The sequence below is a fragment of the Coenobita brevimanus genome, chromosome 29 (assembly GCF_032717465.1).
Source record: "Coenobita brevimanus isolate Jiangsu-jjx chromosome 29, ASM3271746v2, whole genome shotgun sequence".
NCBI lineage: Eukaryota > Metazoa > Arthropoda > Malacostraca > Decapoda > Coenobitidae > Coenobita > Coenobita brevimanus.
In genome coordinates, this window is record NC_136982.1 from 22,885,896 (window position 1) to 22,913,575 (window position 27,680).

Sequence of the window (27,680 nt, forward strand, 5' to 3'; positions counted from 1 at the left end):
AATTTATTATCTTCAGAGAAAATCTAAGTTGAGCAGGGTATGTCTTACAGAGACAATATAATAAGTAAGTCTAGTTGGGCCCCTCTTTCTGTTCACTCTCTCCACTACCTGTCGGTTCTATCGCCTCTCTCCTTCTGAGCTCTGCTTCCTAAATTCTGGTGAAACAGGGGTCGTGTCACGTGTGTTACACTGTGGTTGGAAAGTTCCAGAAACCTGTGTGTGAGTATGTATGTCACTATGGTCAGACTCAAATATGAAGTCCGTTTGGATGGGGCCCGGGCGGGGATTTCCCTCTCTACAGCTCTGCCAAACCTCCTCTCTCTCTCTCTCTCTCTCTCTCTCTCTCTCTCTCTCAGTTGATTGAGAAAGTTTTTATATATTTATTGGTTTTGTTTTCTTCTATATTGTTTCAACCTTTTTTCCACACCACCACTGAGGTAAAAGTCTTGGCGCGTTTTTTTTTATAGAGGTTTCCCCTGTAGGCATAAGTCCTCTCTCTGATCTTTAATCAGACAATTCATCATCCGAGCTTTCTGATATGTTGATTAAGAATGAATCCACGAAATGGTCGACTGCTACGTCTTGCTGTGAATCTTCTTCTTGCTGTTGTTCAGCATGCTGCACTGCTTTCATCCAGTTACTCGGTGTTACATGATTCAAAGCTTCTATGGCAAGACGTTTAAGATCAACTATTTTGAAGGTGTTTGCCTTGGCTATATAGGTCTTCACCTGAGCCCAAATGAGCTCAATAGGGTTGTACTGACAATGGTACGATGGTAATCTTATGACCCGATGCCCTGCTTCTTCAGCAATTGTGTCAATTACATACTTTGTGCCAGTATCAAACTTCTTTGCAAGTTCATACAGCTCGTGTTTTAATAGATCGTCGCTGGGCTGTACTCCCTTCTTTATAAGCCAGTCCCTTATATCCGATTTTCTCCAGGACGAGTTTTTTTTTTTTTTTTCAAGTTGGACTGAATGATAGGAAGCGTTATCCATAACAATTACGGAGTTTGGTGAAATGTTTGGTATTAGTTGATTCCTGAACCAGTCTTCAAAAAGTGTTGAATTCATCTGCTTATGGTAGTCCCCATAGTTTTTTGCTTGAAATATCAGCTCAGCATTGTTAACAAAGCCATTTCTCGTTCCAGCATGCACAATAATTAAACGACTTCCTTTTCCAGTCGGTTGCTGTATTCCAGTGGCTTGTGGGGATGCAGGGTCAGTCCAGCATTTTCCAACTGTATAATTTTGATTTACCCATGTTTCGTCAAGATACACAATGTTCTGGGAAAACACTTTGACCTGCCGAATTTCTCTCAAAAATCTGGTCCGAGGTGCTGCCACATCGCTCCTTTCCATAAGGAACTTTCGGCCATCAACTTTTGCAAATTTGAAGCCCATCTGCAAGAGAATCGTGCAAAAACTCGTTGCTTACGTTGAAAGATATGTTTTCCTTGAGTTCTTCGTAAATCTTGTGCAATGTAGGAATTTCATGCCTTTCATAGAATCCCAGGATAGTTCTTCTGACAACACGCTTGTCGAAATCGTCGAGATTCGTTACAGTTGCACTGCGCTTCTTTGTTGGTGACGAGAATACAGGCTGTTCTGGTGACATTTGTGTAACACAAGCTTTATTAAATTTAGAGCAGATTCTTTGGACTGTTTTTTCACTAACGTTGGTAGCTTTGGCAGTGCGAGCAACTGCTCCTGAAGGTGGAATTGTAAAGTCTCCAATAGCCTTTTCTTCTAAAAAATACTTGTTCACATTGTAAATAAGTTCTTTCTCCCGACTGTGGAGCACATGAGAGCGAGTCGGAGTAGCTGCCATCGTGGGTGGGGATCAGGGAGGAAGTGACCGGTCACCTGTAGTCTGAGGTGGGTGTCCTTGACCTCTGGCAACGTCGGAAAGTGACGTTGTCACGTGGTGTGGAATTTATACAAATCATTGTTATTATCCTAAAAAGAGACATATTCATAGCACTATATAGCCTTATTTAATATATTTAATAAGTACAGAATATTTAATATACAATTTCAAATAGTAAATAGCTGACGTATGACAGAGAGAGAGATAGGTACTGGGGTTGATGCGGCAGAGCTGTAGAGAGGGAAATCCCCTCTCGGGCCCCACCCAAACGGACTTCATATTTGAGTCTGACCATAGGCATTGTTCGCATGCTATCTCGCTGACACACTACCTACATCATCCCCTGACTTTGCTACTTCCTGTGTATGGTCAACATTTCCTCAGTTAACTTGCAAGATCATTTCCCTTTCCCAGGCTTGCATGGAGCTGTCTATCTATCTATTTATCTATCTATCTATTATGATTTGTAATTATAATATGGACTCATAACATTGCTCAGCCACGCCGCTGAAGGTCCTCCGACAGCAATCATCATTGACATATGCTAATCTATTAGTACATAATATTGATTATAATATTGTATACATATAATATTCATAGTAAATTGCAATGATTCAGTAATATTACATTTTAAACAAGTTGTATACATATTTGAATAAATGCACTGAAGGTAAACTATTTAATTGTAATACAGTATGTACATGTGTTATTGTAGTGAAATGCATACATGCAAGAAAAAAATAGGCGTGGGTTCGTATCCCACCGCTGCCACCAAATGTCATAAAGACTTTGTAGTTAATTGTAGAGAAGTATATGTTAGACTTGTGGTCGAGCGGCTTTTATATCTTGTAGTAGTTTCCCCACCAGATGTCATGTAGTGACGGGAGAGGTAAAGAATAGTATGGGACTATCTTTATTTGTCTTGGAAATATTAAACAGGTATAATAGTATAAGTCCTGGGTAGCTACCTCCCTGTCTCGCTATCTCTCTCTCTCTCTCTGTTCTCAAGCTAATCTCCGTCTCGACCTCTCTATAGGGTCGCTTGTCTCCTTCTAAACTCTCTTTCCTGAAATCTCGTGTAGTAGGGTGTGTGTGTCCCGCACCTTCCTCATGGCAACAGAACCTTCTCACGAGAGGACTGCTGACAGCTAACTGAATCATCTCCTTACTGGCCGCTGTCGTCAGCTTTCCTCCGTGTAAGCGTTTAGCGCTGCTCGCTTCTCGCAAACACAACACCTTCTCATCATTTGACTTCCTGCTTCTATCTGTCTCTCTATCTATCTATTTATCTATCTATCTAGTATGATTTGCAATTATAATATGGAGACCTACCACATTGCTCTGCCGCGCAAAAATGGCGTACCATCGACATTTAATAGTTATAACATATTAATATATACTACATACACATTATAATGAACTTATAAGCTAATTAAGTGAAATACATAATATTGTAAAGTAACATAATTGTATGAATATTGTATACATATATTATTCATAGTAAATAGTGATTATTCAGTAATATTACATTTTAAATAAGTTGTATACATATTTGAATAAATGCAATATAATTGTGCAATGGTAATACTGCTAAGTTATACATTACATATTTGAGTTATCACTTTAGTAATGTCTAATATTTCATCTAACTTGTATGATGATACTGGTAATATAGAATTGTGCTATAATTGTATGACTTATAATATTGTACTAACATTGTGGTACTACATAATTGTGTTGGCCTTATAATTGTAGTTACATTTTGTTAATGCAACTATTACATATGTGTCTTGGCCTTATAATTGTAGTTAAAGTTACATAAAAGTTACATCTTGTTAATGCAACTGTTTTGTCGTTACATAATTGTTACATATCGTTTGTAGGTACATAATTGTAGTTAAAGTTACATAAAAGTTACATCTTGTTAATGCAACTGTTACATAATTGGCAAAGTGTAACATAATGCAATCGTTTGTCGTTACATAATTATAATATGGAGTAACATAATTGTAATAACTGCAGTCCTAACATATGCTGCGGTCGATAATAGTGATGATGTGTCGTGCCACTTGTATGTGGAGACAACAATTTGCTTTTTTGTTTGTAGTTTACGTGGTATTTTGACTTATGTAGTAACACTTACACTTATTTTCATTTGTTTGTTATGTGATCTTACTCTATTTCTCTTTTTTTCTTTCTTACTTTGTCATAAAGACTTTGTAGTTAATTGTAGAGAAGTATATTTTAGACTTGTGGTCGAACGGCTTTTATATCTTGTAGTAGTTTCCCCACCAGATGTCATGTAGTGACGGGAGAGGTAAAGAATAGTATGGGACTATTTTTATTTGTCTTGGAAATATTAAACAGGTATAATAGTATAAGTCCTGGGTAGCTACCTCCCTGTCTCGCTATCTCTCTCTCTCTCTGTTCTAAAGCTAATCTCCGTCTCGACCTCTCTATAGGGTCGCTTGTCTCCTTCTAAACTCTCTTTCCTGAAATCTCGTGTAGTAGGGTGTGTGTGTCCCGCACCTTCCTCATGGCAACAGAACCTTCTCACGAGAGGACTGCTGACAGCTAACTGAATCATCTCCTTACTGGCCGCTGTCGTCAGCTTTCCTCCGTGTAAGCGTTTAGCGCTGCTCGCTTCTCGCAAACACAACACCTTCTCATCATTTGACTTCCTGCTTCTATCTGTCTCTCTATCTATCTATTTATCTATCTATCTAGTATGATTTGCAATTATAATATGGAGACCTACCACATTATTAATATTTCATTTAAAGATAATGGTACTGCTATGCCATACTTCTGTATCATAGGTCATTCTTCTTTGTATATATATATATATATATATATATATATATATATAATACTATATACAATTCATTCAGGGGGGTTAACTTGGATGTTAACTCTCCCCCCACTAAATACTGACTCCAAATTTGCAATTCTTGCATGCATTCTGTGCACTGCGAACAGCAGTACTGCAAATACAACGCAGAAGATTATAAAGACAGTAGGTGCTGGGCTATACACATAATATGGTTTGAACATACTCAAACCCAAATCTTCCCAGGGCTTCATTATTTCACTGATCAGCTGCATAGTTTCAAACTTAGGTGACGTCAACTTAATACTTGTGCTCATGTTTAAGTCCATATCAGGCAGTGGGTGGAAATGTTTGTGTGTATGATTGAGGATGGCGTAGTGATTGATGGTGGATAAAGTAGACATGCCTGGTGTAAATACCGCACAGTAGTCTGGTGCTATGTATAATCCTGAGGCTGAAGTATGAGATGGTGGTATATCTGGACAGACTATGTAAACTGATGTGTTATGAGTGAAATAAAAAAACGGTGAGTGTCCGATGCGTTGATGGTGTACAAGTTTATCTGGAGCAAAAGTGAAGTTGCAATGATTATGAATATTGTCATTTCTGATGATAGCCATTTCACAAGGGACTGTATCAGTAGGCTGAAACGTGAAAATGCACGCTGGACAAAGATGAACAGCATGTAAGGATGTGCGGCACTTTCGTTCAATCGTTGATTCACTTGCGAAAGTGACAGTGTTCCATCTCTTGGAGACCATGATGAGTTCGGTGTCTGTGTTGATGTTGATGATGACCAAAGTGTTGTTATTTTTAGAGGGGAAGGGGTGTATTTGGTATACTGTGAACAGGTCTTCAGTTATGAATGGTACATGAACTACTACTGATGTTGGTGTTAGTGTTGCTTCTAAATATGGATAATATTGCATGAATTCCCTATTTCGGAACAAAGGCTTCAATTTATGTTTATGTATGCCTTGACTAATTATCTGGCGTAGCTCATGAACTGGGAGTCAGTTGTGATCTTGCCATCACCAGCATTCGAAATTCCTTGCATAAGTGCCCTGTAACGATCTCTAGTGTTGTCTAATTGTAGTAGAATCGTGTCAATATGTTCTGTGATGATGGAGAAGTGTTGGAAAAGTGTTATGTTAGCTTCCATTTCATTTATTTTATCTACACTTTCGAGAGCTATGTTTTCTGCCTTTTTCAGATTTTTCACAATTGTCTTCATTGCTGAGTTCTGTCCTGTGATGAATTTATCTTGGTATGTTAGTCCCTGAGCTATTTTATTAAATTTGTTGTTTATTTCTTTAAGGTCTTCCTCTGTAGCCAATCCAAAGATGTTCCCAAGAACTGCGCCACCAAGGTCGAACAAACCGCGCTTTTGGCGAGTACGTGTGATGTTGTTCCTGTCGCTCAATACCTCCGTTCCATAAGATGGGAGATCTTGGATCATGATGAGCATAGTTGATTTTGCCTGTTCTATTTTCCATTTCGCTAACTTCACTATTTCATTCACTTCCTTTGTGTTATGTGCTTGTGAAACATAGCTTCCTATCATGAAGTCCAGGGTTCGCATAGGATTTGCAAGATTTTCTAGATAAGAAGGTATTTCTACCTATCTATTGCCAGATGCCTCAGTCCCGTTTGGGGTGGCCACAAACAAATCGCCTCCAAGTCGCCCTGTTCCCCGCCATCTCACTGCCCTGCTCCCAACTCACACCCCCCTCTCTCATATACCTCTCCACCCCATCCCTCCATCTCATCCTCGGCCTCCCCCTCCCTCTTCCCCCCTCCACCTTACTCACATACACTCTCTTCGTCAGTCTTTCACCCTCCATCCTCTCCACATGGCCAAACCACCTCAGTGTGTTCCTCATAACGCTTCCTATCACATCCACATCCACACCACAATGCTCCTTTATATCCTCATTCGTCAGCCTGTCTCTCCATGTGACTCCACAGGCTCCTCTTAAATAACTAATTTCCACTGCTCTCACTCTTGACTTGTGTCCTTCCAACAACGTCCAAGCTTCACTTCCGTACGTTTGAGTTGGTATCACAATACTGTCATGTTGTAACTTTTTCACTTCCATGCTCACTTCCCTGTTTCTTATAACTGCTTTCAAAGAACCAGCAACCTTTCTTCCCTGCTGTACCCTTTCACGCACTTCACCCTCCAAACCTCCATTCTTACTCATCACACTACCCAAGTACTTAAACGTACTCACATTTTCCAATTCCTCACCATCCAACCTCGCTGTACATTCACTGACTTCACCTCTCTCAAAGACCATCACTTTACTCCTCCCTACATTCACCTTTAGATTCCGTTTCTTATACTCTCTCCCAAACTCATCCACCAAGCCTTGCAGCTCCCCTTCGTCTTCACTCAACAACACAGTATCATCTGCAAACAACAGTACAGGGAGTTTCCAAACACTATCCTCTCTCACCAGGGCCACTCCAACATCCACTACCCTACCTTGTACCTCTTTTATTACCCCATCCATGTACAGATTGAACAACCATGGAGACATGACACATCCCTGTTTCAACCCAACTTTCAAAGAGAAACATTCACTTAGTTCACCATCCACACGCACTGCAGCCTTCGCACTATCGTACATACACTTCACAGCATTCAACAACTTCCCATCTACTCCATATATTCTTAACACTTTCCACAACCCTTGTCTATCCACCCTGTCATATGCTTTCTCCAAATCCATGAAAGCCGCATACAACTTCTTTCCCTTCTCTAGAAACTTTTCCACTAAAGATCTAAGAATGAATATCTGATCTACACAACCTCTTCCCTTCCTAAAGCCTCCCTGTTCTTCTCCAACTAATTTCTCTGTTCTTTCTCTAACTCTGTCAGTAAGTATCCTACCATACACTTTTCCTATTATACTAAGAAGACAAATGCCCCTATGATTACCACACACTTCTTTTTCCCCTTTTACTTTGTACAAGCGAATAATTAACCTGACTTCCAATCCTCCGGGACTCTACCTTCCTCCCAGGCCAATATGCACATCTTCCACATCCATTCTGCTACTATCTCTCCCCCATGCTTCAGCATTTCACCTCACACTCCATCAATTCCTGGGGCTTTCCTCGATTTAACTTTCTTCATTGCTTCCACAACTTCTATCCTACTGATTTCTTCCTGTCTTCTTACCTCCCTCCTCCCAGCCATTCCCCAGCCATTTATACTCGCATTACTTCCATCCTCTATGTTGAACAATTCCTTAACCCGCAGCGTCCCGGGGACGTACTTCCACGTCCTCACGTTTTGTCACAGCTAATCCAGGGGACGTACTTCAACGTCCTGCAATTGCAAGGTTCATAATTTCCACAATTTTCAATTTTCGCGAGTCATTTTTGGTACGTATACACGTGACACCTTCCTCAACAAGATGCCAGGCAGAGACAATGCCTTACCCAGCATGACCTCCTCCCCCCTCCCCTGCATGCCATTGTCTCAGCAATTCACCTGTTATCAGTGACCTGGCCAGTATAGCCATGTCATGCCATGGTACGAAATTCAGGGCCAGAGTGATTCCCCAATCAATGACAATGTGGAGGACAAACTTTACATAGCATTTGAGGAAGAAACAGTTAGAAATGATGATCAGGTAATGTGGCAAAAAAAGGTCAGGTATTAGTGAGTGAAACAATGCTTATAATGCCTATATTACTGCTTGAAAACCAATATACTCTTGTACTACATATAAATTCGTAACAGTAAATAAATAAATACCGTTTATGAGTGGTGTGAAATAGTTATCCTCCCATAGAACTCGTTTTCTTTGGTGCCAGCCTGATAGAAAATCCAGTAAGGTAAGGAGGCTCTCCTACCTGTAATGAGTATTTTAAACCTCAGGTGAGCGATTTCCCTATGAATTTTCGATGTTTCTCACCAAAAGCGAAAGTTTTAGCAAAAAAAAAAAAAAAAAGGGTCGAAAAATGGTCGGGATTGGGGGGTACCAGTGGCCAAAATGTGGTCGGGACGGGGCGGGTTAAAGTGTTCTCTCCATCTGCTCACTTTTTCTCCCTTCTCCACTAGTAATCTACCATTTTTATCTTTCACTTCCCTGCTAACTTCACTTCCACCCTGTCTTACTCTTTTCACCTCTTTCCAGAACATTTTCTTACAGTCCCTCCACTTTACACTCAAATTCCTTCCAAATTCCTCATCCACTCTCTTCTTACTCTCTCTTACTAATCTTTTCACCTCTCTCTTTCTTTCTACATATAACTCTCTCTTCCGTCTCTCAACTTCTTCCACGCCCGTATTTCTCATCCATTCATTGTATGCTTCCTTCTTTTATGCCACAGCCTGTCTCACCTCTTCAGTCCACCACGCTGTTCCTTGCACCCCCCTCCGTCTTCTCTTCCTTCCACACACCACATCACATGCTGCACATATTTCTTCTGTAATTATCCTACACACACCTTCCACGTCTCCCATCTGCTCCAATTCATATTTGCCCAATCGTTCCTCCACTTCTCTCTTATACTCTGCATTTTTCTCATCCTCTTGTAACCTTTCCACTCTCCTTGCAACTACTCCTTCCTCTCGTCTTTCCCTTCTTCTATTCCTCCATCTTACTTGAATTCTAATTCTGGTCACCACCAAGTAGTGGTCAGAAAGTCCACTCCCCCAACCTCTATGAGCTCTTGCATCCATTACACATCTTCTCATCCTTTCATCCACACACACATAATCAAGGTAATTCATACAAGTAATCCAGACTTATTTCAGTACTCATGACGTCTTTTACGATTGAAGTCGTAGCCGTTGGAGCTATGAGGAGTCCTTGTCGTACTATGTGTTGGGGGTCTAAATGCGCATATCCACTTGCTATGTAGAGGAGAATCCATAGCATAAGTCCCTTCATCGTAACCTACCGAAAAAAAAATCTATTAATTTCCTAATATGGTCATGCTGTGGTCGATGATAGTTTGCTTTTATGTTAATTACTCTACAGTATATGGGCCCTCAAATTTTTGGGGATAATTTATTGTCTCTCGTACGAATGATACCATAAACAATGTCTCCTAAGCTGATAGGTGAATCTCTTGCCTTCTTGTTAACTGCCTCCATCATTTCTTCCTTGGACATCGTTAATTGTTTTTTGACTCTTTCGTGTATGTCCTGGAATTCACGTAAACGGAGATTAGAGTAATCATCGTAATTGTATATGGGCAGACTGTCACCTTCTAGGAGCTCATATGGTAGTTTTTTATCTGTCCCATATATAATGAAATGTGGTGTGTCACCTATGGATTTATTTATAGATCCATTAATTGAGGCTTCTACTCTGGGAATCCAATCATCCCAGCTTGCATAATTTTCACTGAGAATGTGTCGTAGCACATCTAATACTTTTTTGTTTTGTCTCTCTACCAACCCATTCGATGCTGGGTGATAGGCTAAAACGTTAACCCTTTTGATGTTGTATTGTTTACATATTTCTTGTAAGATCTCAGAATTAAATTCTCCTCCATTATCACGTATTAGAACCTTTGGGGTAGTAAAGCGACATATTACATTATCTGTTATTGCCTTTGCTACTGTCTCTGCTGTCTTATCTTTAATTGGAGCTAAAATGACAACGCGAAAAATGATCCGTTGCTACGAATAGGTATAGGTTATTATTGTATGATAATGGCATCTTGAGTAAATCAACAGCGACAACGTCCCATGGTTGATGTGGTACAGGGTAATTACCCATCGGTGCAGGTGTGATTGAGTATCCTTTGTGTTTTGCACATGATTCGCATCTGTCTATATGATTGTTTATATCTTTTCGTAATGAAGGCCAGTAATATAACAGCTGGGCTTGGTTGAATGTCTTATATATCCTTTCCAGGATGTCCTGCATGTGGGCTATCGTGTATCGTTCGTAATACTTAGGGTATCATGTCATTAGGTACTACCAACCGGTTAGTATTTCTTTGGCGTTTTGGTTGTTTAGATTTATTCTTGTATAATGTATTATTGACCATTGTGAATTGTTCGAGTGGTACATGCAGTTTGGGTAATTGTATGTCATCTCCACTTTCTAACTTGTATATAACTTTAGACCATATTGGGTCAAGTCTTTGTGCCTTTGCGATATCATCGTGGTTTGGGATATTTCCTTTGAGATCTAATGCCGCGACCTGAATTGTGTTCGGGTTCCTAGATAATGCGTCAGCTACTATGTTCATTTTACCTTGTATATAATGAATTTGTACATTGTAGTTTTCAACTGTACATTTCCATCTTGCTCTCCTCCCAGAAAGGAGTTTTCCTTTAAACATACCCACTAGTAGTTTATGGTCGGTGAATAAGTGGATTTCGTAACCATATACCAAATCTCGAAACTTTTGTAATGCAAAAACCACTGCAAGTGCCTCTAAGTCTGTAGTGCAATAATTTTTCTCTGCACCTTTTGTTTGGCTGCTGGCAAATGCAATTGGTTGAATCTTTCCTCTTTTATCTTCCTGCATCAGTACAGCCCCTAGTCCTTTAACTGATGCGTCTGTACAAATAAGAAATGATTTTGTGTAATCCGGATATGCTAAACAAGGTGCATTTGTTAGTTTAATTTGTAGATTGTTAAATGCCCTTTTTTGTTCTTCCCATTGGAATATAGCATCTTTTTTGAGTAGTTGGAATAGAGAAAAGGCTATATGAGAGAATTGTGGTACGAATGACCTATAGTACCCAGCTAGACCTAAAAATTGTCTAACTTCGTCAGTCGTAGTGGGTTCAGGAAAATCTCTCACTGCCTGTATTTTGTCATCAGTGGTGTGAATACCATTAGAACTTAATTTGTGGCCTAAGAAATTTATTTCCTTAAAGCAAAATTTGCATTTTGAAAGCTTAATTTTTAAACCAGCATCACTAAGCTTTTGTAAGAGTAAGTCTAATTTCCTGAGATGATCCGTAATATTCTTCGTTGCGATTATAATATCGTCAAGATAAACAAATATTCCTTGTCCTAAAATTCCGGACAATACATAATTCATAAGACGCTGCAATGTGCCTGGGGCTGTCCTTAGTCCCATCGGCATCCTTGTATATTGGTAATGGCCTCTGTTTGTGGAAAAGGCAGTGTATTTACGTGACTCCTCTGAAACCGGTATCTGATAATAGTCGTTTAGAAGATCGATGGTTGAGAATATGTTATTCTCAGGTCCAATATTCTGTAGAACGTCGCTTAGCAATGGCATGGGAAATCTGTCTGGGATTGTGTGATTGTTTAGTTTACAGTAATCTACTACCGCACGCATTCCTCCATTTCGTTTGGGCACGAAGAATAATGGGGCATTCCACGGGGAGACTGAAGGCTCAATAATTCCAAGTTTTAACATTTCATCGACATACTGATTTGCAAGTGTATGTTGGGAGTGTGGGATGCGGTAAGCTGGTATGAAAATTGATGGTGTTTCTGGGTGCACATTAATCTTGTGATTAATCAGGTTAGTACACCCTAATTGTTCTCCGGGTAATGCTACGGTGTCCCTGTGTGTTTCCAGCAGGGTTAACAAATCATTTTCTTCATCAAATTCACCTGAGTGAATTAAATTCTCTTTTATGCTTTCACTATCCGTAGATTTTATCTCACTTGTCACTCCAGCTACAACTATTTCCTTCACAGGGGCCGGACATTTTTCAATATTAACTATGCAAGTCCCCCTTTTCAACTGAACTTCCTCATTCATGTGATTAATTATGAATATCTGAGTTTGCCCTTCGTCGTTCATCTGACAATGCGTTTTCTACTGACAATCCCTTTACATAATTCTTCTAAGACAAGAACAGTACTATTCCGTAATTTGCTCTTTATGGTAACTTTCATGTAGGAATTAGGTGGTATAACTAAATCATTGGTGAGATGGGCTGGAAAAACTGATAAATCAGTACTGTTATCAGGGTCACTAATTCTGGAGGATGGGGCTGGTGGTGGGAGTGGATCTATACACTCATCTGTTTGTGTATGTTTGTTTAAGCCTTTAATATTACCAATTCTTTTTGGTTCTCTTTTACTAAACGGTGAGGGCTCTGATGGTATTTCCTCTATGAATTCATTGTCAATGTCTATTCCATTCATTTGTGGGAGTATAGTTATGTTCTCTGCTCTGATGGATCTTAAGCCCAGTAACATATGAGCTTTAATTGCTAAGTTTTCAACGATATAGAAAAATGCAGAGAATGGTCTTGTAGTCTCTGTGAAACTGATATTTAACCTTATCATACCTTTCACTGTAATTTTTTTTCCATCTACCGTATATAAAACTAAATCAGCTTCTTCCAGAAAAGTTACTTTCTTCTTATTTCTAAGAATTCTATTTATTTCTTCATGTGTTATTAAGTTCACTGGAGAGCCTGTATCTAATAATAAGGAAACGTTTTGATCCTCACATACAGCTGGTATCAAGATACACTCATTTCCCAACATGCCTCCTATGTGAGTTTTAGACTTGTTTTTCTTTACGTTTGTTCGTTTTTTGTCATGACTTGGTCTTCCCCCGATTTGAACATAGACACAATTTTTTCTACTGTTTTGCAGTTACTGGTCCAGTGCCCTTGGTATCTATGATGCCTACAGTAAGGACCAAATCCTTGTGTCTTTTGTCTATCCTCTTTTGCTTTGATAAAGCATTCATACCTTGTGTGTCCTGGTTTTGCACAATAATGACATAGAATGGACCTATCTCTTGACCGTGTCCTACGAGGTGACTTCCCATAAGTGGTGTTGTTTATGGCGCGAGACCTGCTCGGGCTGCGCGAAAACTTACGAAACTGCCTGTAGCCTGGTGTTTGTGATCGAAACCTCGTCACGTTTGGTTGTTTGCTCTGCCTGCTTTCGGGTCACGATCGATTTTGTTCTCTGTTTGGAGTCGGTGTAGATGTTTTCACAGCTGATACTGTCTCAGGTACTCTCATTCTACTAGAATGTGCGGGTGTGTCGACCATACCTGCTTTACTGCACTGCATCTCTACCTCGTTCATTAAGTCTAGTAAGCACATGCCTGGAGTGTACGCGATCGTCTTGGCGATCTTAAGGGTCCTATCAGGTAATTTACACAAGGCAGCTACATAACCAATGATGTCCACGACGAGGTCTGGGGACATCTTTCCATCATCTGTTATCCAATATGAGTTTTCCAAAGTAACTAACAATGTTCTTTTGATTGTGGAGACATCAGCAGTTATTTCACTGAGCACATGGTTTGTAGTGTGCTCCCTTACAAGCTCTACAATCTTATGTAATTCTGGAATTATACCTGGCAAGAAGTTCATACCTCCAGAAAATTTCTTCAAAAATTCAGTTTTAAATTCATCATAAGTCCTAGCCTTGAGGAGCTTGACTGATCGCAATAAATTGCTTGCTGTACATCTTTCCTGGCTTATGCAAGATAAAAAAATGGCAGTTTTCTCTTGTTCATCCAGTATGTGGTGCTTGATGAACATTTGTTCGCACTGACTGACCAATGAAATGACGTCAATGCGATCTTTTTCTCTGCCAGAGAATTTTGGGGCAGTTTTATCTTCATGGTAAACATACACATGATGTGGGGATGTTAGATCCGCGGTATTTGTTTCGTGATTCATTTTCCCTGTTTGCTCTATTAATTTAACTTGGACTTGTTTATCGTTGCGTGAGGGAATGGTGGAATATATTCGGCCGGAACGGTGAACCCTGTTAAGTGTATTGGCATACGTGTGCAAGTCAGCGACAAAGTCCTCACTTGCTACGTCAGAGGGGGTTTCCCACTCATCATCTGGAACTGACGTATTTGTTTCTTGATTTTTTGTTTGTGGTGAGGTTTGTATAATGATTGTGTTGCCTTGGTGCTCTCCTAATTGTGAATCTTTTGTTGGAGCTAATTGTGTTTCATCCAGTATTAACGTGGGTGGTGGCGAAAATATCCCTGTCATTAAGATATGGTGTTATGAAATACGGCTTTTGTTTTTATGTCCTAACTAAATAGATGAGCAAATGAGTTGTAATAAATGATAGACAGCGAGTGTATAAGTGTATATATAGAAATAAGTAAAGGAGTTGAATATACCTAATTTAACACTGAGAAGAAAAGAGTAAGTATAATTTCACCCACTTGATACAGATCGTAGAGGCGTGTCGATGCAACTGTCGATCTCGAAAGAAAAATACAAGGTTGATTGAAGATCTCGATAATTCTAGTGCTGTGTTGATGGACGATATTACTCAGGAAATTCTATGGCGTGGTGCTTGTGGTGGTTAACAGCAATCACAGGCAAAGCTCAGCATAGAACGTCGAATTTCCAACTCAATACTGTGGAAATAAGTGAGTATGAGTAGGAGCTATGTGAATAATGAGTAATGAGTAGTGGGTGAGAAGTGCCTGGTGTCAGTCACACGTTGCTTGGCATGGCCCTAAGTCAGTAAACTCGCGTTGTGATGTCATCTCAGTACATGGTGACGTCGGCTTCCCACACTGGTAGCTGTGGTGAATACTGAGTAGCGATGTGTAACCTGGGTGAAGAAAGGTGAGTAAGACGCGTTATAAATGTGGCTCTGGTGTTTTGCTGCGTGTCTTGACCTCTGCGTCAGCGATGGAGGTAGGAGGGAGAGACTGGTGGGGGTTTGTGTGCTTGTTGCTTTGGTCTTTCCTCTTCTTTACTTGCTTTGTTTTATATTCTTCTTGCTGCTGCTTGAAGTTACATGAAGATTATAGAGTTGTTTTGTAGACTTGTAGGCTATTTGCACTGTAAGCTGTATTTTGTAGGAATTCACTGTAGAACTGAAGCTAATCTTGTAGAGTCTCGCCTGCTTTTGTAGAAATTCGCTTTTGACTCAGAGACGATGTCCGTAGTTCCGCTTGCCACCAATATGTCATAAAAGACTTTGTATTAACTTGTAGAGAAGTTTTGTTGTTTAGTTGTCACTCTCGATTTCTTGTGGTAGGAATTAAAGATGAATACATTGAGTTGATCTTAATTTATTACCTTCAGAGAAAATCTAAGTTGAGCAGGGTATGTCTTACAGAGACAATATAATAAGTAAGTCTAGTTGGGCCCCCCTTTCTTGTTCACTCTCTCTGTATGAGACAGCCCTAGCATGTATTTAATATGGACGGTGGGTGTTAGCGCCGAAGTGGTGACATGGGGGAGGCAGTGGCTCAATCGGTAGAGAGGTGGCCTGCAATCCTAGTGGGCCCAGGTTCGAATCCCGGCTGGGGCAGGGAACAGTTTAAGGATTTGAATTTCATTAAATCAGGGTTTACTGATCTACCAGAAGACCCGCCGACATGTCGTAAAAATACCCCCGCTAATACCAATACACCAGTTCTGTATGAGACAGCCCTAGCATGTATTCAGTATGGACGGTGGGTGTTAGCGCCGAAGTGGTGACATGTAGAGGTGTATGGTATGTAGGAGGACTGCTGGGCCTTGATAGCAGGCTGTGAAGCCTATGCCAAGAGTCGGACACATAAAAAAAAAAAAAAACTACCTGTCGGTTCTATCGCCTCTCTCCTTCTAAGCTCTGCTTCCTAAATTCTGGTGAAACAGGGGTCGTGTCACGTGTGTTACACTGTGGTTGGAAAGTTCCAGAAACCTGTGTGTGAGTATGTGTGTATGTCACTAGGCTTTGTTCGCATGCTATCTCGCTGACACACTACCTACATCATCCCCTGACTTTGCTACTTCCTGTGTATGGTCAACATTTCCTCAGTTAACTTGCAAGATCATTTCCCTTTCCCAGGCTTGCATGGAGCTGTCTATCTATCTATTTATCTATCTATCTATTATGATTTGTAATTATAATATGGACTCATAACACATCGTAAAGGACTATCATGAGCATATGATCAGAGATGGTGAGCTGTGTTCAGTACTGTGGTATGGGGGAAAGGGAAATCATCTTGTATGATCAATGCTACAGGTTATCGTCATGTGTGTTCTTGAATGTAACCATGCCGAACAGTATTCTTGGAGGAATTAGCCTCAAAGATCCTTTGAATTTCTGCTAACATGCTATCTCTTATACCATGCAGGGATAGTTTTGTACTCCAGTGAGTTGACAGGCAGGTCAAACAACTTACCAAATTGATGCTAAATTGTAATTTAACTTATTAAACTTGTCCACACTATTAATATTAAAATTATAAGTCATAAGGGGTCTGTGCCTATGGTCAGACACAAACACTCTTTCTGTCTTAAGGACTGTGTAAAATATACCGGAGCATACAACAACATGATTGTCAGTGATTGATTCCGTACAACACTTTTATGTCTCTATGTAAAATGCATTTGAAAAAATTCTTTGGGAAGAGCTGAGATAGTCACATGAAGCAAGCAAACTAGGCGGAGGGAAAGGAAAGAAAAGGTGGGAGGGAGAGAGGGGGCAGGCTTTGGGGACGATGAAGGGGCAGGATGAGAGGTAGAACTGTGTTGTTCTAATAGCAGCTTGCACTGTATATAGACGCCAGTCACCTTGACATACGCCCTTTATTGTAGCTAGTTAAGAATGTATTGCCATTAGAATTCAATGATGTCCTATCCAACAGCCAAGTAATATTAATGAACGAATAATTCGGTTACACATTAAGCATAATTATAATACTCGTAGTTTCACTGTATCACGCTGTTCATACTGCTGAATGAGTATACAGACAAACATCAAACAGTCATTCGTAAGACTTGGAACTAGCCTTCCTCAGGGAAAAACAAGCATAGAGGATGACTAGTGGGTGTTGTTGAAGTTGTTGTGAACCACTGAGTGTGTGTGTGTGTGTGTGTGTGTGTGTGTGTGTGTGTGTGTGTGTGTGTGTGTGTGTGTGGTAACATGCTGTTTCTTACTGGTACTGCTGCGGCTGGGACATACAGAACATATAAGTACGGGGAAAATAGCTCCTTGTAGAACTGGAAAGGCCCCATGAAGGGGTAGTAGGATTACAGCTGGATAAGAATGTTTCACTAGAGGGATGTATGTAGGTGCTGGAGGAATAGGTGTTTCAGCTTTTCAGTAACACTGAGAGTAGGCCAGCATACTCTCCTATGCAACTTCCCCAGTTCAGCACCAAACTACATACTCACTGCACACAACTTTCCTGTTTTAAATTAAGAAAAAAAAAATTGCATCTCAACACCCAGCATCGGAGTTCCCAGTAGGGTAGGGGGAGGAGAGAACATACAAGTCCCCACCATTTGTTCCTCTCCCAGTGAAGGCCAAGAGAGATGCTTGGAACCATTGTCTGACTTACTTCCTCATTTCTGAAACATTAGTGGTCTTTCCTCTAATTTTTCCCAGTGCTGAATGCTGTCTCTCTTTCTCAAAAACCTCACCTTCTCTTCCACACTGAGACTGAGCTGTCTGAGGTGACTGATAGCAAACCCTTCTCTGTATCCTCCTACTTTCTCTACATTCCCTTCAAAGCCAGTGGTGGCTGATGTTTATATGTACAAAACATCTTGCTCTCATTGTCCAGAATTTGAATCTTCAGAATTCTGTACCCTCTGGCCTCGACTATCCTGTCATTCTCTGACTATATATAATCATGCTGTTTATTTATCCCCTAATTCTGCTGACTGAAAAATTCTTTGACTATCTTACTTCTAAGATCGAACACGTGGATCTGTTTCTCCATTCTCCGAAATCTCCGTTCTAGGTGATTTTAATGTTCACCACCACCTTTGGGTCTCCTCCTCTTTCACTGACCCACCTGGTGAACATGCCTACATCATTTCTATCCTCAGTGACAAAGAGCATCTTGTACAATACATTACTCGTATCCCTCACTGCACTGGAGAGATTTCCATCACACCTGACTTTCTCAATACATCTAAGCCTTCTGCTTAAACTGTTAATTTTTTCTCCCACTGGGCTGCTCCAATCACAACCTTATCACCTTGACCTGTTCTATTGCTCCAGTGAGACCTATGGACCCTCCCAAGAAGCGGTGGCTGTGACACTTTAAAACGACTGATTGGGAGGCCCTCAGGCAGCACTTCTTTGATTTTCCCTGGAATGATAATTGTTTACATGGTCGAGAGTCATCCATATGTGTCTTGTGCATTATGGAGGTTATTCTCTCAGGGATGGAAGCATACATTCTTTTCTCTTATTTTGTGACTAATGTAAAATAAAAAATGGTTGAATCACACTTGTTCTAATGTTGTCCATAACAAGAAGGCCTTCCAAAGATGCTGAAGCTATTCCACACCGGACCCTCTTCACTCTTATGTATCTGCATGGAATCGTGGTAAGTCTATTCTTCACTCTGCAAAAAGCGATATCATTCATACTAAATACTCTATAACTCGAACTGACACTCTTCTTGCTCCTTCTGGCACCTTGCCATAAACCTTTCTAACAACTATACTTCAACATCTCCCACTCCTGTTTCCAACTCTATTGGCCCTGAAGCAGTTACTTCAACTGATAAAGCAGAACTGATACCTCAGACTTTCTCCTTCAATTCCACCTAGAAAGTTTCCGGTGCTGTTTCTCCATCACTTCCCTAATCTGAATTCTCATGGCTGACATTAATATATCTTCAACTGATACGTTTTCAGCCATAACTGACCTCATTAATCAGGGCTGTATGATTTAAATCAAGAGTTAAATCAAGTGATTAAAAAAAATAATCATTGATTTAAATCAAGGTTTTATTTTTACAGGACAACAATATGGAAGGGAAAATAAACAGAAAACACATCATATTAGCTGACTGATTGATTTCTCAGCAAAATACAACATATTGATTATATAGATAGGTGGATAGATAGATAGATAGATAGATATGCTTCTCTAATCCCCCCCCACTACCAAGCAAAAAACTTTTCAAGTGGCAAATAATTCTTGTTGTCTTCTTTTTTTCGTGGGGCTTGAAAAAAATTAAATTTGCATCGAAACTAATTCAACTAGAGCAGTGGTTCTTGATTATTTTTTACGCATAGCCTATTTCTGAAACTCACAGATTCCCTTGGTGCACTGCTGCCAGTGCCAAACCAAAATCTGAGATAAAGACACTTAAGTTATAGTGCTACAAAAATTTATAGGTGCTGTCATGACCCTTAAATAAATCAAAATTCTTTCACTTGTTAAAAATACCATGCACTTTATGTTTCCCTGTTTTTGCCATTTCAACATTTCTGGCATACCAGGTATAACAATATAATGTGGTTCACCACCGAATCATCCCATGACCTACCACTGGGCAATAGCCTATTGGTTGAGAACCAGTGACCTAGGGTGATGATATTGTACGTACACACAATGAAACGGGTATCTGCACAAATTACAAGTATCACCAACTGCAGTATATTTCAAAACTGGCATTAGGTAATTGATTTTTTCAGAGAATTATTGTACTAACTTTGCAAACATATTTACATACCTGGATCATCCACATCCTCTTCTGATACTTCCATTTGAAGCTGCTGACATTTCTCTCTGTGCAATTTAAGTCTTGCTACTAGACCCTGTAACTCGAGTATGCACTGTTTGCAATTAGCTCTCCATCCTTTCCCAGATTTTGAGGGGAACCTTTCAGAGTACTGCCGCACTGGATCACTTTTTCTACCAGATGTATTATATTTTGTGGCGAATGACATCTCATCTGTCTGACAATTGGGCTATTACTGAGCGGTTAAGGGCAAAATACTACACACCGTCTCAGTCAGGACATGACCTTAACATGATGTGATCAAGTTAGAGAGAGTGATAGTGCAACACTGGCCAGTGGCTGTTTAGCTGCAGGGTCAGTCCTGGGACAGGTTCAAACATGTTGTAACCAGTAAGATGATGTAATATGATGCAAGAATACTCAATGTATGTTAAACTAACGTATAGAGAATATGAAGGTGTATATTCATATATTTATATTCGTTACTTAAGAAATAAAGAAATACGATTTAAATACAAAAAATCTGATTTAAATTTAAAAATCCGATTTTTAAATAAAAAAATCAACAACCCTGTCATTAATAACAAGGCAAATAGGTCTGATGGGGTCCTTTCTTCTATTCTGAAGAACTGTGCTCTTCTTCTTACAACCTGCCTAGGTAAACACTTGCATTTGTCTGTCAACTTGTACCTTTCCTTTTTGTTGGAAGTTTGCTGTCAGCCTGTCCCAAAGAAGGGTGACCATTCCCAGCCCAGTAACTATCGTCGAGTTCGTTGAACCTCCTGTATTTATAAAGTTTTTGCATCTATTCATAACAAACAATTTTTAAAGCATCTTTCCTGTCATAACTTTCGTTCCAGTCATCAGTATGGGTTCCGCCAAGGATGCTCCGTTGGCGATCTTCCCACCTTCCTTTCAGACTCCTGGTCATCCTCCTTTAGGGACTTTGGTGAAAGCTATGACATTGCACCTGACAGGCGAAAGGCTTTCGATCAAGTCTGCTATAAATTTTCATTTCCAAACTGTCCTCTTATGGGTTCTATCATTTTATTTGTGCCTTCATCTCTAGCTTCCTATCTGGACTTTCTACATCTGCTGTTGTCGACGACCATCATTCTTCTCCTAGGGCTATCAATAGTGGTGTTTCTTGTTGCTCTGTTCTATCACCAACTCTTTTCCTTCTATTCGTCAATGACCTTCTACAGAGTACACGTAACCCTGTCCATTCATATTCTTGTCACTCCATCCACCCTTCCCTTTTCCGTCTGTTTCTTGCAGCGTCCATCGCAGCAGCTTCTTCAACAAAGAAGGGATGAGGCTATGGCACACCTAATGTCTGGCCTGGCTCATATCTCTGATTGAGGGTAAAAGTAACCTTCTTGTTTTTACGGTTAAAATCTAATTTCTTACATTTTTCAACCAGTCTGAATATTCCGCAGGAGTAACCTGTAATTTATAACAGTATCGAAAAACAATCCTGCATCATCTTTGAACATACTAGGGGTTTTATTGTCTCGGTATTTATCTTGGAAAAATTGTATTGCCTCTCTTGTAAAATCTGCTTCTAAGATATTAGGTGTGCTATGCCGACTCCGTGTCTTCTTCACCCCTGCACAGTTGTTTACTTCATACAGTTATTCGCCCCTGTGTAGAATACAACTCTCATGTATGGGAAGGCTCCCATATACAGCTCATCTCAACAAGGTGAAATCAAAGGCTTTTCGTCTCATTAACTACTCTTATTTTCTCCCTTAAACCTCTGTCTCTTTGCCGCACTTTTGCATTTTTATCTTTCTTCTGTCGCTGCTTCAATGGTCACTGCTCCTCTAAACTGTCTTCTTGCATCCCTCCACCACTACAGCAGGCACATAGCATGCGTCCAGCAGCAAACTCTCATCCATTTTCTGTCCAGCTGTATAATGCAACCGTTAGTCCTAGTCTATCATGTATGCAACAGTTGAACTCTGGAACTGTCTTCCCGTGTGTGTATTTCCTATTGCCTATTACCTCCAGACTTTCAAACGCCGTGCGTCCCGGCATCTCAAAATGAACGGTTCTTGAATTTAGGTCTGTTATCGTGTCTGTTTTTTCTTGGATAGAACAATCTTGCAGGCTTCCAGCCTTTGGTTTCTTCTTCCTTACATAAGAAAAAAATATGTCCTCCCTCCTCCATAACAGTATGTGGAAACACGGCAACAAAGAATACAGAAGAGGTCCCCCCATAGCTGAATATAGATCCATTGGGAATGGGTAAATCCCACTATGTGGGTAAAATAAGCCCAATGGGTATTGTGGAAACTTAATCTGAAAGAAAAACCAATCCATCGTGGAAAGAGGTCCCTGTAGTAAAAATATTTCCTTGTGATAACTGATTCATGCTGTAGTTCCCCTATCGGAATCGTAAATGAAGTCTTGGGAGTACTTTAAAACAGAAGACAATGAGGAAAGAGCTATAACTGGAAGACCTTGTCCTCTAAACAGGGTGGACGGGGGGAGGAATAAAGATGAGAGAGAGGTTAGGTGAAGAGCAAGGATGCGAGACGGAAGAATGTAGTTGAGTATGGAGGAGGAGGAGGGAGAAAGGGAGGAGGGAAGGAGGGAGGAGAGAAAAGAGTTAAGTGGAAGGGGAGGGAGAGGGGTAGGAGGGAGGAGGGATTTGAGTATCATAGAGGGCAAGGGAGGGAGGAGGAGGGGCAGGATGCAGATATAAGAAAGATAGGAGGACGAAAAAAGGAAGAGCGGAATCTAAAAATTAGAGCAGTTTGCTTCGTATAATTAACTGAATTATGTAAGTCCCGTGAGTTGTCACTCTGCTAGGGTTGCATTAGAAATAATAAACGGAATGAATTCTTAATTACAGTACTTCGTCAGTAAACTTCCAGGAGAAAAAGGTTAAGTATTCTTATCACATTACATTCAACTGTCATAATAATACGCAAAGCCTGAGGCCAACCAGCCTCAAAAAAGTCAAGCAAACAGCATAAAGGACGAGTGGTGAGTGAGGCAGTGGTAAACTTGGAATGCATTTTTACTTATCTATACAGCCCGGACAATGTATAATGCATTTCAGGTGTAATGTTCTGGTAGCGGAGGCTATCCTCAGCATTTGACTGATTATATTAGGTCAGGCATAGTAATCGAATTATATTACATCGTTTCATCAAACCAATTGTCATGTTACCATTTACAACTTGATTTGTTCCTGGCTGCTCCTGCCTTAGTCTACAGTTCTTTATAAAAACAATAAATGCACATGAACAAGAATAAACATTCTTAGTCCAGGGAGAGTAACTGCTTTCAGCAGTTTATTATCATCATCCCAACTCAATTTACCACCAATTAGATACGGTGGGAAATTAGCTTACAAAATAGCTTGCAACTGAATGTGAGCTAGTGTCTCTCCTCCATCAGGGTAGTCCCGTGCAGGGAACCAGCGCTCCATTGTGACAGATAGCGCCTCGATAGTGAGACGTGGGGAAAAATGTGGTTTGCGTCTCTATACAGTTAAAAGAGGCAGAATAGTAGGCTTCACATCACCGTGTTATGCAGTTATATGGTTACCATCCAGCAATGTTAATGGTTTCCTAGGTTACAGGAAACCATTGAGCGTGTCATTCACTGTCGAGCTATTTGAAGTGGAATGTAGAGTAAAAAAAAGTGAAGGTAAGAAAAGTGGAATGAGACGAGGGCAGAAAACGAGTAATAATGATAAAAGTTGAAGGAAAATGTAGGAAGCACTGCATAAAGTTAGTGGATTGTGGTCACCATCTACTACCAGCTTTTTGTTTGTTATACAGTAGATATGGAGTAAGGACAAAAAGCAATCACAAAATCCCCATATCAAAAAGTTATTTATTCAGATCTGATTATTTCTCCATCTATCTATCTAGCTACCTGTTTGTCTATCTATTTATCTATCTATCTATATGTATATCTATATATCCTGTATATGTATATAAGAGAAGGAATGTGGAAAGTTTTGTGCATGTGAGGTGTAGATGGTAAGCTGCTAGGTGCCGTCAGGAGTTTTGATGATGGTAGTGAAGCATGTGTAAGGGTTAATGGGCATCTAAGTAAATGGTTCACGATCGGTGTGGGTGTGCGACAAGGTTGTGTGATGTCGCCATGGTTGTTCAATATATATATATATATATATATATATATATATATATATATATATATATATATATATATATATATTGTTACATAGCCTATGATTTCATCATCCTTTGTATAATTCTAACGTACAGTACGCTGCATGTTTGATCACGATTCGCCTCGTGGCTTCCATAGTGACCAAGCTTCCGTGTTCTACCTCACTCCCCCCTTCTCCTCCCTTATAGTAGAGTAAGTCGTTCTTTCTGTTGTTCAGAGCAGGAGTGTCAACTCTTTGTTCCCTGTGGCTTCATTTGTGCGTCCTTCTTACAAGTTGTATCAAGCTCTGCCGGCCCCTATATAATGAGCTCAGTCTCTGCATTATTGCCACTTAGATCTACTCATCATTTTGTTCACATCTCTGTCCTCCCCTGTACAGTTGTTATTTTTGTGAGTGCTCAGGAAGTCTAACCATCTAGCTGCTGTGTAATTTGAGCATAAGTGTTATTACATTTTTTTCTTGTACTGTATAGCATAAGGTGTTAATTCGTAGGCCTGGTGAGGTTTTTTGTGATTCATGTGGAGTTTTTGATGTCAGCCATTATTAATAAAATTTTGTATATGTAATAATATAGCTTGCATTAACTGAGCATTATCCGGTTTTCTCATTTATCGGGGCTGACTTAGATAAATTTACTCTTGCTAATTTCGTGTTAATAGAGGCTATTGCAGTTAACCATATATTTAACTTGTTTTTTGCCATTACATTATCCTTATGAGTCCTGAATGTTTAGTTATTAGTTTGAGCATTAAACTTTACCTTGCAATTTTACCTAATTCTTTTGTTTTGAAAGTGGAACTTTACGGGACAGTAGTCATTTTAGTATTCTCACTTGAAGTGTTCATTATTTCTCTCTGTTCCGTAACATAAATTTGGCGACCTCACCAGGATATTCAGGATATTATCATAAGGATATTGCTTGATATTTTGTGACTGTGATTTATTCATGATGTCTACTATTACTACTCTTGATGAAGCTAAAGATTTTTTCTCAAATGTGCAAACAGTGTGTGATGTAGAAAACAGAACAAAGAATGAACTTAAGCTTGTTGCTCAACAATTGGGAATTGCTGTTCACTCTCATCATTCTAAAGATCAAATTGACATGATTAATGAAATCTTGTTTAATGTAACTCCTCCAGATGAGCAAATGCAGATTGAAATAGTTAAGTTACAACTAGCCTTGCAGGAGGCTCGTGCTAAGGAGGCTGAGTTTCAGGCTCGTGCTAAGGAGGCTGAGACTAAGGAGGCTGAGTCTCAGGCTCGTATTCAGGAGGCACAGGCACAAATTGAACTTGCTAGGATTCGGGCAGACCATGAGTATCGCATGAAACAAGGTGGAACTGGATCACCTAGCTCTGATGATTTTGATGTGACTAAAAATGTTAAACTTGTTCCTCCTTTTAACCCCTTAACCGCGGGTATTGTTTTGGTCTGACTGTCCTCTCCCGCGGGGGTTTCAGCCAAATGTAAACAAACCTTTAAACCTTAATAACTCTGCACAGAATAAAGCTAGAGAAAAAAATAAGGTACCATTAGAAAGTACAAACCTTCAGCTTTCCATTGATGTAGGTTTCATGACTTCGTTGACTTTCACAGGACGGGGAGAGCCGTTAGAAGTGAGGGGTGTGAAATAACTATTTTACGCCCCACACACCAGTACCAAATGCCAACCACTCTCTCATAATAGTAATATAAACATATATGAACACTGTACATACGATAAACACCCACTCTGTGTTCACTGAGGTAGGTAAAAGGCACTTCCCTGCGGCTGCACCCGCTCTTCACTGCGGCTGCGCCTCACTTCACTGCGGCGGCACCCGCTCTCTGACGTTTCCTGCAATCTTTTCATTCTTCCTAACTTCTAATATTATTTTACATATAATATGGGCAATGTACATTGTATTTACAATGCACTTATTAATATATTGCGTCACTGGCGCATCACAGAATTACATAAGTGCCGCAGAATTCCACAAGTGCCGCAGATTCTCTTATTACAATATCACTTATTATACTGGCCAATATTTCCTTTATTTTCTAGGCAAAATATCCCTTATTACTACATTATCCATTATACAATTATTGGCAAAGCACGTCACTGTCGCATCACTATATATCACTGTCACTTTCAGTATTTACTCAGAGAGTGGTACTCGGCAAAGCACGGAGTTACACATAGAGCGACTTGGCATTCAAGGCACTGGTGTGTGCTCATTTTTCTCGTCGTAGGCCTTCGTGTGGTGGTTGAACATACTCTGCAGCGGCCCTGTGACAACCTGCCGCCTGCTTTAGGAGGCAATTTCACAAGCTGGTGCCGGCTCATGTAATTGCGGCACTCAAGACGGTCAGGTTGTGTGTCAGAGTGTCGCCTCGGGATCAATGCCGCCACCTGACCAAATCGTTCAAGTAGCTGCTGCACGACAGTCTTGGAAAACTGTCTCAGTGATGGTTGCCTTATGCCCCCGACTTGTGTCTTGTAAAGAATGAAGGCATTGAGCATGCACATATTGAGCATGTGCAGGCAAGCCTTCCTGTACCATCGGGTGTTTCTCCTGAGACAGTCTATTTCGCCAATCATCATATCAGACTTATCAACGAGTCTCATATTTACATTATAATCAATGACGGCATCAGGCTTCATGATTGGCTCTCCCGTCCTGTAGCTGACCTTCCCAGTTCTCTTCATTTCCCCCTTGTGGATGGTGCTGATCATATTGACGACCTTCTTGTCATGCCACCTGATCGCAAGAAGCTTGTCTGACTTCTTCAGGTGAACATCTCCCCTGGATGATGATGATGCTTCGGGGAAACTGGGCCACTCTTTCCTATAGCTCCGTACAGTGCCAACAGTGCCAATGCCGTGTTCAGCAAGGTATTTGGAGAGTTTCGGTGCTGTGTAATAATTGTCTGTGTACAGCACATGATTACCACCAAAATACCTCTCCATCAGCACTTTTACAACGGAGCCAGAGAAGCCAAGGGGGTCTTTCCTGTTCACATCCATTGTGCTAGCCGAGTAAATGACAAAATCCAGTATATACCCCGTCTCACAGTCACACAGCACAAAGAACTTTATCCCAAAGCGGTGGCGTTTGCTGGGGATGTACTGCATGAATTTGAGACGTCCTCTGAACAATACCAGGGACTCGTCTATGACGACTTTCTGCATAGGCCTGAAAAATCGCATAAATCGATCCCTAATCCTGTTGAGAAAATCCCTCACTTTCCACAAAGGGTCAGTTTGGGACGGGTTGTCATTGTCAGCGAAGTGCAGGTATCCAAGCAGCTGTTGGAACCGATCCCGTGACATATACTTCCCGAATATGGGGATAGTAGTTATGTCATCCACGAGCCAGTACTCCTCCAACTCATGTCTCTTTATATGGGGCATCAAAAACATGAGTGCAAAAAAAACATAC

At 40.4% G+C, this 27,680-nt stretch overlaps 1 protein-coding gene across 1 annotated transcript in view; it reads right to left on the bottom strand.

Moving 5' to 3' along the window:
- Positions 1-504: 504 nt before the first annotated feature.
- The window catches only part of LOC145394984 (uncharacterized), a 63,439-nt gene continuing 36,263 nt past the window's right edge, over positions 505-27,680 (bottom strand). Inside the window, exons 4-6 of the mRNA XM_080268733.1 lie at positions 1,439-1,608; positions 1,261-1,404; positions 505-729 (exon numbers count right to left, since the gene is read on the bottom strand). Of these exons, the coding sequence (XP_080124859.1) occupies positions 505-729; positions 1,261-1,404; positions 1,439-1,608 (539 nt within the window). The remainder of the gene's footprint in view (positions 730-1,260; positions 1,405-1,438; positions 1,609-27,680) is intronic.